Here is a 12,236-nt window from a genome sequence, read left to right as displayed (position 1 = left end):
GTATGGCGTTTTAATTTTTACAAAAATAAATACATGTTTAACGCATTCTTGGTGTTTCTTGACATACATATGTTACTAGGTTAATAGAACAAAAAATAAATCTATACAAATAAACGTAAATATGCAAACAATAACATTTACGTAAAGAATATTTTTTGTAAAAAAAGTAACTTAAATTTCTCAAATAATGAACAACCTCATGTAAAGACTAATACTAGTACATATGTAAGTAATATTTGCGAAAGTTTGTTATAAATGAAAAAGCGTTCTATTACTTAAAATATTTTAATACAGTCTTATATTAAAGCTAACTGTATCGTGAAACTATTTTAAGACTGTTACTTATAAGACTGACTCATGGTTTTCAACCATATAAAAGGAAAAGTTCTAATTAAAATATACTTAATTTTATAAAGAAATAAGTCTAAAGAAATATATTGCGAAAAATAAAGTTTAGCATTTTGGTTTAAGTTTACAGAAATAAGTACCTCTACTTTTCCTCTTTCTCCGTTTCCTTTCTAAGTGACATTTTTAATATTTTCATTTTTAGCTGCTCTTGTTCTAATTTCTGTTTCAATATTTCAACTTCGTAGATATTTTTGACTTCTATACTTGATTTTAAAGTGTTTGTTAAGTCAATTTTTGCTTTTTCTAATTCACAGCTTTCTTGATATGTTCGTTTCTTACATCTTCCTTCTATTGATGTCACCACATTTTCCTTTAAAGGAAGACTTTTCTCTGAATGAATACTGTTACTTGAAGAACAACTGTCCTGTAAAGGAAGACTTTCCTTTAAAGGAGTACTTATTTTCGATCTTAAATTTTTAATACTGCAACCCTGCCAGTTTTTAATATTATCATTTTTCTGCAAATACTAAAAATTTATAGCATATAAATTAGTGAAAATTCGTATACATTGCATATCTTAGTAACAGTTTACTTACTGTAAACACTTCAACTGGATCATCACAACTATTGTCATCTTGTAATATTTTCTCGACAGTAGCGTTTTTATTAATTGTAATAGCATCAGAATCAAACGGATTGCATAATCCAGATACTGCGGCTTTTGTCATCATTTCTCGAACTTGTTCTAATAAAGGATTTGGTTTTATACTTGGAAGACCTCCACCTACAAATAAAATAAGGATTTAATCTACATAGCTAATACAATACAAAAAAAACAATACAAAAAAATAAAAATTACAAAAACAATACAATACAATAAAAACTTTTACCTGTTTTATACAATTCTCTCTGTAGCTGTGCACAATATTTTTTGGTGTCTCTTTTTAAATTATCCCAGCACAGACGTAAACATCGTTCTGTTCGTTGCTGTATTTCTGGTTTATTTTTATTAAAATTTATAGTTACGTTGGCCCATGCTTCTTCTTTTTCTCTATTACTCGTCATATTAGTTACTTTATTTTCAATTATATGATGATATGTTGTGTGACGTTGCAGTTTCGCTGCATCGTTGCAGCGCCCCGCCGCCGTCACAAGGCGCGGGTTTCGCGACCTTTTTCACGCCCGAGGACGGTTCAACGAATCGATACGAGATCTCCAGGGGCATATTGTAATCGCGTTGCCTATTCTGATCCTTTTTGTTTTATTTTGTATCATTTGCGTGGCGCCTCACCGAGCCGAAGACCGGAGTTTCCTGAGAGGATGCAGAGGATCGCGGAAAACGGAGTCGACGAGAAAGATAACGGCGAGAGATCGGACGACGGCAAGCGGATCGAAACGACTCGCGGGCCGCCGAGAGCGACGGAGCGCAGGAAAACACGCGCGCGGCGCGTGACACAGCGGCGGGCGGACCCATAATGGCAGAGCCCCGGGACGCCGGGGCTAAATCCGCTAATCTGCCCTCCTCACACTGCTGACCGGATTCCGGGATAGGTGGCCACCATTCCCGAACCGAAAAGGAGGAATACGGAGGCAGACACGTCCCGTCCGCCGCCGGGAAGAATCCCGAAAAATTTGCCGCGCGAGCGAAGGGCCGTTTGGCGCCCTGCGGAAAGCCGTAATTCACGGCCCTACGCACGAATCCGCCGCGAGCCTGCGAGCTCACCCCTCATTGGTCCGCGCTCCAACGTCGCGGGGCCGCGTACGCCCGGGGTGGGGTGCGCTATCGATTCCGCCATTGAGCGAAATTTCGGGAGCATTCGTGAATCGTCCTCGATAACCGACGCACGTCAAAGGCCAAGTCGCGATATTCTCTGCGCGTTAAGTCGCATTTTGGGGAGCTGAGTACGACGTCCGGCTGCTCTCGTTACGACCCTTGGGACGACGGCGAGGACCCCCGGGAGAGAATCTGCCTACGGTGAGGTTGCCTCGGTAACGTTTATGTAAAGCCACGACACCGCTCCCCGGGTCGCGCTCTCGCTCGGGAAAATTCGCGATATCTAGCGTATTCGCCGACAAGGCGTATTTAGCGATCGATAGCGAGAGCGAAGGGCACCGGAATGGTCTCGTGGCCGTGGGATCGCGATCGAAATCTACGAACCTCTGGAGATCGCGGTAGGCGCGTCGATGACGACGTTCGATATAGCGAATACGCCATTTCTCGCGCCCTTCGCGTTCACGACCGCGTGTCTCGTTATGCGTAGGATTTCGCCCGGTCGAATCTTAGATTCTGCACGCGTAATTAATGGCGTCAGAGGGATATTCGCGTTGGTTTAATTGCGTTAATCACGATTCGCGTTCGGACATTTAGAGTATCCTCGCGATATCGGCTGCGTTGAGATGTTATTCGCGGTAGGATGTGGATCGCCTTAAGATACCATTCGCGTCGACCTAATGTTGTGTCTCGTTATTACTCGCGGTAATTCCGTAATTTTTCTCGCGTTAATTCGAGTATTTCGCGTTATGCCGAGTGTCTCGGCGCATCATTTTTCGCGTTGGACGATCGCTGACGATCGCGGGTGTTTCGTTCGATCAGAGTCGCGTGCGTAATCTCAGTTCTTGCGTTAGGATAAATTGGTCATTTCGCGTTAGTTATAGTATTGTTCGCGGTAATTCCGCATATTTTCTCGCGTTAGTTTAGTATTTCGCGTTATGTCGAGCGCCCCGGCGCCTTGTTCTTCGCGTTAGGATGTCCTTGGCGATATCTCATGTTGCGTTCGTTCCTTCTTGCGTTGGGACGTTATTCGCGTCACGTTTATTCTCTGCGTTAGACTAAGACTATTACCGGCGTTAGATTAAGATTACTACTTGCGTTAGAATAAGATTATTTGGCGACAGAATCTCTGCACGGGTTTGGACCGTGCGCTCACGCGCTCCGAGCGTGACGCACTATCATTTCGCGGCATTTCACGCTATTATTTCGCGTTTATTCCAGTTACGTCGTATTCGGTCGTAATTTTTACCGATACTCTATATTATTTATCCGCGTCATATTCTACTGTTATTATCTGTGAAATTCTATGATCTCGATGATTTTGTAAGTTTAGTTCTCTTCTCGCGTTATCTTGCTTACTAACGGCGCCTTCCGCGCGTTTACTGAGTTAACGTAAATTTTCGTTTATTTCTGGCGTCCGCGTTATCATAATTGGTTATTACAAAATCTGACGCCCGCGTTATCAATCACCTATTGTTTTGGTTCGATTAAGAGACGCCGAATTGGCATTTATTGTTCATCCGAAGATTATCACAGAATAAATGTTATTCTTTACTTGTTAATGGCTTGAGTTACGATATTCTTTATTAGGCGTCACCCCGCCGAATACCGCGCTGCCCTCCATCAACCCCGCCCTGCTATTAGGTCGAGCTAGCCATTCCCTCGCACAACCGACTTATTCGTTTTGCGTCTCGTTTTTGGTTTCTCGCGATTTCGCGGACGCGAATTTACGCGTCTGGCGCCCAACATTAGAAATCGTTTCGTGGAGTGTCGGAGGTGCGAGAGAATCACCGAGAGGCCTACCATCCTGCTCTCCTTTCCCCTTTGATCCGGCACACGTCCCGGACCGCTCCGGGAGTGAAAAAGTCGTGACAGTTGATAATTCTTTTACCAGTTGTAATTTTTCATCTTTGGTAAAATTTTTGCCTCGTACTTTATTTTCCTTGTTTATTTTCTGAAAGTATAATTTTTTTATGAAAAATATAATACTTATAATTTATAATTATGTAATACTTTTAACTGCAGTTATTCATTTTACATACTTTGTTATTATTATCTTCTCTCCGGCAATACACGGTTCTTCACAGCAAGTCGCCATCCACGGACCTTGCTTCACAGAAAGAAAATAGGTTAAGATCAGTTTTATTATGTTCAGCAGTTGGCAACTCTGACAGTTAATCGACCGATTAGATTAAATCACGTTGGTGAAACCGGGCCTAAGGCCCAGTTCAACAGTGGCCAGTTAGCTTAACTAGTAGTTAAGTAGTGATGCCAACCACTGAAACAAAAATCGGTGAGCTGTTTATAAGGTTAGATTTTAACAAAATTCGGTGAGCTGTTTACAAGGTTAGATTTTAACAAAATTCGGTGAGCTGTTTACAAGGTTATTTTAACAAAATTCGGTGAGCTGGTTTACAAGATTAGATATTGACAATATTAAAAATATATAATTTTGTAAATAAATGTGATTTATTTTTACTATATTTAATATTTTTATTCCATTTTTCATTATTATATTAGCAAAGTATATATATTGTTTAATTATGTTTTTTTTGCTGTTAATAAAAATAGAAAATAACATTCTGAGAATACTGCAATATAACGTCGTATTAAAATGTAATAGTCAGTTTCAATTGTATTTTGGAGAAACAGCATGAATGGATGTAAAAATTAATTTGTAACAAAAATTTGAAAATGTATTATATTTTTTAGTATCAGCATGCAAAGACTGTGGGGATTTATTATATAATAGGATGACGATGAGGAAATGGAGCAAGTCGCAAGAGTTCCAAGAATTTTGCATTTACAACATAGAATTAGACTGCGCATCAATTATTTTGAGGAATTAGATGAAAATGCATTTGTTGATCGTTTCCGATTATCAAAGCAGAGTGCTACTATGTTGCTCAATAGGATTCATCACCAATTAGAACCTTTTACTGACTGGTATGTATATAAAACTATAAACATATGGTTCTATGATAAAATGCTTGAAAAGTATTTGACTTAATAATTCATTATCTTCAATAATGATATTTATTATCTTATATATGGGGCATTCTTTCTCAACGAGAGACCCCCCGCCCCCAAAGTTGGTTTTGACGTAAAGAGTTCTAATATGGCTTAAAATTTAGGTAATTATATCTACTTTTAAATGCAAAGTGGCAAAATAAAAAATTCAAGATGGCCGATCCAATATGGCGGACAATGTACATAAAATTGCTTAAATTCGCTTGAAAACTCGTTACTCGGGGGTTTGGTGTCGCTGAACACGAATCTGACATTAGATTTTCAAAATTCCAAATGGCGGATCCAATATGGTGGACGATTTTTTAAAATTATATCGAATTCACATGAAATTTTTACACGGGGTTTTAAGGTGATTGAATAGAAATGTGACATAAGCTATTCAAAATTGAAACAAAGGCGGATCCAACACAATGTTCCCAAAGCATAATAAATAGCAAGACAAGTTTTTAGTCCAAAAAGCAAAGGCAAAGCAATATGAAAGTTCAGGCAGTGAAGGCAAGACTGGCCTGGAGCGACTCATGACTCCACCATATTCATAATTCGCGAATAAAGCTTTATTTGAAGCTGGGAGATTGGTGATGGAATTTTACTTGGAGATTCCGGTTACCCAAATCTGCCCTATCTCATGACACCTCTGAATAATCCAGTGACACCTGCTGAACAATTATATAATGAAGCTCAAATTCGCACACGGTGTGTAGTACAACGCACATTCGGCATATGGAGTCGAAAATTTGCCGTACTCAACATCGGTTCTCGTTTCTTTACTGTTGAACGAACATTACCAGTAATTGTAGCGACCGCGGTACTACATAACATCGCAAGGCAAGCTAGGTCGCCAGATCCACTGATCAATGAAATCGTGTACGATAAGATACCACAGATTCGCGATATAGATTTGCCTGGCGAAAGGAATGATGCGAGACAACAATATGATAGACAATTATTTCCAGAGGTAATCATACTATACAATTGATATAGCATAAGTATATATTTTTATTTCTATTTTTGTTTAATCAGATATTGTGAAATAACGCATTAATAATTTGCAGCTTATTATAATGAACAAACGGAGACGCAAAGTCATATGGAAAACCTGTTCTATTAACACAGCTCATATTTTTTATTATTAAAAATATATATATACGCAATGACAAGAATTAAAAAAAAATAACTTAATATACGTCATTGATCGCACAAACGTTGTTTTTATATTTCTATTAACACAGTTCACAATTATTGTCATGAAATATATGTATATGCGTAATCAATGACAATAAAAAAAATAAAATAACTTAATGCATCATTAATCGCATAGCCACATCGTTTTAACATTTTTATTGACACAGCCCACAATTATTGTCATGAAATATGTACATATATGCGTAATCAATGACAATAAAAAAATAAAATAACTTAATGCATCATTAATTGCATAGCCACATCGTTTTAACATTTTTATTGACACAGCCCACAATTATTGTCATGAAATATGTACATATAGCGTAATCAATGACAATAAAAAAATAAAATAACTTAATGCATCATAATCGCATAGCCACATCGTTTTAATATTTTTATTGACACAGCCCACAATTATTGTCATGAAATATGTACATATATGCGTAATCAATGACAATAAAAAAATAAAATAACTTAATGCTCATTAATCGCATAGCCACATCGTTTTAACGTTTCTAGTGACACAGCCCACAATTATTGTCATGAAATATATGTATACGTGTAATCAATGACAATAAAAAAAATGAAAATAACTTAAATGCATCATTAATCGCATAGGTACATTGTTTTCTATTGACACAGCCCACAATTATTGCCATGGAATACGTACTAAATTACTAAATTAACAAAAAACTAACATAAATTAATTTCTCTTATCACCATCAGTACGTTTTTTTGCCCGTTCTATGTACATGTAGGTTAAAGAAGAATCTCTTCTGAAGATTCAGATGACAACATACTATCTAAATAGGAAGAAACAGGCTCTCCTCTATCGCCTTTCTACATTTTATTTTAAGTAATTAACTGCAAGTTGCTCTTTTTCGAGTTTTCTTTTTAGTATTTTTGTTTCAATTCGCTGCTTAGCTTCAATGTTCTTCAGCATTAACTTTGCTAGTGCTGTTTTGTCCATAAGATTCAATGTTTCTTCGTTGGAACTGTTTGACTCGACCGTTTTTGGGCACTTATATTTACACTGGATACCTTTTTTTGCATTGGAAGCGGAGGACTGATGATTGTTTTCAATTTTTGAGGATTATATTCCGCCCAACTGTTCAATTCTCTGCTTTTTACTAAATGCTAAAAATTATTGTATCTCATTAAAATAGTATAAGTTTCTATATGTAAAACAAGAATAAACAAAAATATTGACAAACCTGAAAAAACACTTGTGTGATTGGATCATCATTCTCATCATCATCTAGTAGATTTATTACAGTTGATGTTGATGGTGTTCCTACATCATTCGATTTGGGTGTTGGTTTGTCAGAATCGAACGGATTGATCAATCCATCGATGGATGGCCCAATTATTTCATAAATGGCATCGGCCACAACATCAGTCACAATATTTGAGGATCCACCACCTAACAAATATATTGATAAAAATAAATGCTTGCTCGTAATCAAAAGCGCCTAAATAATTGAATGTTAATTAAATTACCTGTGAGATATGTTTCTCTTTTATTTTTTGCATACAACTTCTTGGCGTCCTTCTTAGCATTGATCCAGAAGTTTTTATGTTTCCTAAGTCGCGAGGCGACAATTGCTTTGCTGATTATACTCGTCTAATATCTTGAGCCAAGCCTCTTCTTTGTCTCTAACACTCACAGCATCAGTCCGCTTATTTCTATTATCAATTTATATTTTTTTATTAATGATACAAGTATCAGTTTTTCATCTTGAGAAAAATTTGGTGCTCGTATTCGGTTTGTTTTGATATCCATTTTCGTTATACGATGAGATATCGTAATGAGAAAAAGCTGGAAATTAATTATTTCAGTGTTCAATATATATGTGTATATATTGTCAATATTTCACTTAAATGTATTTTGCGAAAATGCAACTTGTCAAAATCGGTCAAAATCTAACCTTATAAACAGCTCACCGATTTTTGTTTCAGTGGTTGGCATCACTACTTAACTACTAGTTAAGCTAACTGGCCACTGTTGAACTGGGCCTAAGCGTGCGAGAGGAGCCAGCGACGGCTCTACACTTTTTTACTACACTTTTAGCACTTAGGTGCAGATTTCATCAAGTTAATGGAATTTTCATTTATTACAAACATTTATGATTTTCGATATAAAAAAACAGTCAATTGGAGCACTCAGGATAAAAATATTAATTTTATGATTTATAATACACTTTACAATTATGCAAAGATTAACTTACACTTTCTTACACTTTATTGTACTGGTTACACTTTATGACGGCCTTAAGCCGATTTGATTATTTGAAAATGATTTTAACACTTATATACTATTCCCTATCGAATTAAGATTAAATTACGATATATTATGCGTGCGATAGATTTAAGTTCATTATACTTACCTTGATACTTACCATTACATTCGCCGGTTACGGTGTTGAGATGGGACGATTCCACGATGACCTGGGTACCTGAAAAAGAAGAGTAGATTAATAATGGGTAAAAATTACCTGTGAATACTTACCTAGAGTCGTGAGTCGTTATTGTGACTTTTCGAGAGTCACTCGGTGCAAATCGAGTGACTCCTTAGCGCGTTACGCGAGTTACGTCCGTGCAGCGACGTGATTGGTTCACGCACGGCAGAGCGAGCGAAAGCCAATTCACGTTGTTGCACTTACGAGTGACACTTTACGGAAAAGGTGCTGAGCCATGACATCGGCTCAGCGCGTCAATAGGAACAGAGTGCAGATGGAATCGTACCGTCGACACCCTGCGGTACGATTGGTCAATGAGCAGGCCGTGCTAGCCAGCAGCTTCGCGCCTAAATCAGAGACACCGCACGTGCGCGGATATAAAGCGGGAGAGTAAAAACCGTTCCTCCTGGACAGTTCTTCGTGAGATTTCGAAGCGTTAACACGTATCGGTTGCGCGTAATAATTCGAACTGCGAGTTCTTATCCCGTGTCCGCTAGCGTCAGTAGCGTGATTATTGTTAATTTATCGACATTTAGTGCGCAATAACGGGAATTTGGCTTTCCACGCGCCTACTAATTAGCACATACAGCGGTAGCGACGATTCGAGAACACTCGACGGAATTCACGCGATCGAGCGAACGCGTCCGCATTCCGAAGTGTTACATCTTGAAATATATTATTGTTATTTGTTTATAATAACGAAAGACTCATTATTCGCGGCCCCAGTGAATATCCTATCCACATTACCGTAGAGTACGCTTCGCATAACAAGGGCGTGGCCAACGGCCTTGAACACGTCCGCGACGTAGAAGACGGCAGCCATCTTGCTGAAAGGAAGGACGGGGCAACGCAGTTACGCAGGTTTTCTGTATTTATGCTCAAAATACAGCGGCGACCGTATTTTCAGCCCGAGTAAGTGGCTTGATAAATATTTTCTTAGAATATCATTCGTTGTTCCGGTCACAACCTTGCAGCCGTACACTTCGGGTAAGCAGCCGAGAGCGGGTGAAAGCCCGCAGGGAACGAGCCAGCGGACCCAGGGACCGGCGGAGCGAGCGGAGATAACGGCCGGACTCCCGGGCAGCGGACGGAGCGAAAATACTCGCGAATTATTTTATGTTCGAGTTAAGAAAAACGGCGCCTGCGCGACGGCAAACGCATAAGGTGCAAAATAAGAATAAATCTCCCGCGAGTACGAAGAGGGACTCGTCGTGAGGAGTAGGCGTCGAATCCAGGCGATCATTCGGGCTATCCATTTTCCTTTAAGAATAAGACCGCGTCATGCCCATATGGCTATTTCTTTCTTTAAATATAAAATAGCGTTATGCCCATATGGCTATTTCTCTCGTTAGATTAAAACAGCGTTAAGCCCATATGGCTATTTCTTTCTTTAGGTATAAGATTCGCGGAAGGCCCGAATGGCCATGTTATTCTAAGACATTATTCTCATTGTTTTGACACACCGCCGATCAATAAAAGATATTTATTTTGACGGTTCACCAAAGACTATATTTAGTTTCGTGCACAAGGTCGGTGCGATAGTTTAGTGCGTAAGCGGTAAACCGCGACAATTTCTAGAATCAGGGGCCCGGAGGAGCATCCTCGGAGCGGACCTGGTATACACGTCCACTGGGTCGGCATCATCGTCAGACCAAGTTCCCGGGAAAAACGGTTTCTCCAGGAACAAAGGTCCTTATTTATCTCACAAGGGCCTGGGACATTCTCCCAGAGGGTCGGCGTCATCGTCAGACCAAGTTCCCGGGAAAAACTTTTCCTCCAGGAACAAAGGTCCTTATCCATCTTTCGAGGACCTGGGACACCCACCCAGGGGGTCGGCGTCATTGCCAGACCAAGTTCCCGGGAAAAGCATCTTCCCCAGGAACGAAGGCCAGGAGAGGCATTATAAGCACCCCAGCAGGGCACCCGAGGGGTCGGCGTCAACGGCCGACAATCGAAAGATCACCTGGACATCATCTACGGGAAATTAACCCGAATCGTCATCAAGGGCATCTCCAAGGAGCTGCGCACGGGGTCGGCGTCAACGACATTAAGATTTCCAAAAGGTGAAAACCTGATGCATCGGGGTCAACGGCGGAAGGTTCGCGCACTGCGTTGCGCGTGGAAATTTCCACGGGAACCTTCTGGAACAATCGCGAAGGCGAAATGCGCAATAGGGCATGCGGCGAGGGCGTGATAGTCATGTTGTTTTCGCGTGATCGCGCCGAGCGTCGTGTCGAATACAATAGGCGAAAAGAGAAAGTTCGGGAGTGAGAACGACTCGGCATAGTGGGGAGGCGAAGCGAGAGCCATTGCTCGAGGCAGTCTCTCGGGTATAGCCGTAGCAAAAAGACGTATCACGCTCTATACTCACAGCATACGTGTTATACTTAACAACCGGGAACTCCCGCGTACTATCGCGTAAAATAACTCGTTTAACAATAGCAAGGGGCACCGAGTTGCCAATTACAATCGAGTGTTAGCCGAATACGTCGAGTTGAAATTCGGATACATTGTTAACTAACGGAAGTGCATATCGAGTATATAACAACCGCGAACATTGGGTTACGCGGATACAAAGTATTGTGCGGACGGTGTTAATTATTGTATAAACAACCGAATACTCCAGCGTTAATTGTGCGCACGGACATTGTATGATAGAGTGATAATCACGTATGTGTCACGTGATCTTGGAGTGATTGCCAAGGGGCATCGAGCACTCTGGCGAAATTAATTCTTGATAAAAGGCATTGTATCGACGAAACTAATAAGCCGAGATACGCGAATTAATCAATTGTGCAACTTTTATCGAAAAAGCGCAATCCACACCGAGGCGCAATACCATCGTTGTGAAGCACACTTATGATAATTGTGAAACGGCCTGTAGAGTTGAAATGATGATCTACAATTAAAATAATACTTATTTCTGAAACAAAGTCTCAAGATTAATTATAAAATTAACTATACTTACCTTCTACTTACCTTGTCTTTGGCGATGATCCATCGTTGTCCAGCGGCAATCCGGTATGCGATATAAAGCGAGGATCCGGGGAAGTTCAGCAGCAGTGACGATCCATCCTGGGCAGGAACCTGCAACAGAAGAAAAGTATTAGTACATAATTTAAATAATTATCGGGACTTACCTTCATCCGGTATGCGGTAATGCGAGGATCCGGAGACGGGTAGCAGCAACGGCGATCATCCTGGATGCCAATCTGAATAGAGGAAGGGAGTTAGCGGCTAAGTTATTAGCGATACTTACCATTATCCATATGCGAATAGGCGAGGATCTGGAGACGGGTAGCAGCAACCGGTGATCCATCAGGGACATCGATCTGACAGAAAGAAATAATATTAGCGTCTTGCGAAGAAATCGGGCGTTTGATTATACTAACCTACTTCTCTTAGTCGAAGGTGAAAACCAGAGTGGCGACCGTTTGATAGGAATA

The 12,236-nt window shown here is 40.1% G+C and overlaps 1 protein-coding gene across 1 annotated transcript; it reads right to left on the bottom strand.

The window, feature by feature from the left end:
- Positions 1 to 444: 444 nt before the first annotated feature.
- LOC139782166 (uncharacterized) lies at positions 445 to 5,869 on the bottom strand. Its single transcript, XM_071721137.1, has 5 exons — positions 5,861 to 5,869; positions 3,998 to 4,073; positions 1,239 to 1,451; positions 945 to 1,132; positions 445 to 874 (listed from the first exon to the last, which is right to left on the bottom strand). The coding sequence occupies exons 1-5, from the start codon at positions 5,867 to 5,869 to the stop codon at positions 491 to 493; spliced, it is 870 nt and encodes a 289-aa protein (XP_071577238.1). The 3' UTR covers positions 445 to 490.
- Between the last annotated feature and the right edge of the window lie 6,367 nt (positions 5,870 to 12,236).

The sequence above is a fragment of the Temnothorax nylanderi genome, unplaced genomic scaffold (genome assembly GCF_030848795.1).
Source record: "Temnothorax nylanderi isolate EJ_2023f unplaced genomic scaffold, tnyl_v1.0 TNYL_tig0393_pilon, whole genome shotgun sequence".
Lineage (NCBI taxonomy): Eukaryota > Metazoa > Arthropoda > Insecta > Hymenoptera > Formicidae > Temnothorax > Temnothorax nylanderi.
The sequence above is the reverse complement of the archived record's forward strand: the minus strand, read 5'-3'. Positions and strand labels throughout refer to the sequence as shown.

Bases quoted from the DNA above. Each gene is read 5' to 3' on its own strand.
- LOC139782166 (XM_071721137.1), bottom strand. The intron at 1,452-3,997 runs CAACTGTCACGA...TGCAACGTCACA, and splicing joins ACAACTGGTAAAAGAATTAT to CAACATATCATCATATAATT. The intron at 1,133-1,238 runs GTAAAAGTTTTT...TTTTATTTGTAG, and splicing joins GAGAGAATTGTATAAAACAG to GTGGAGGTCTTCCAAGTATA.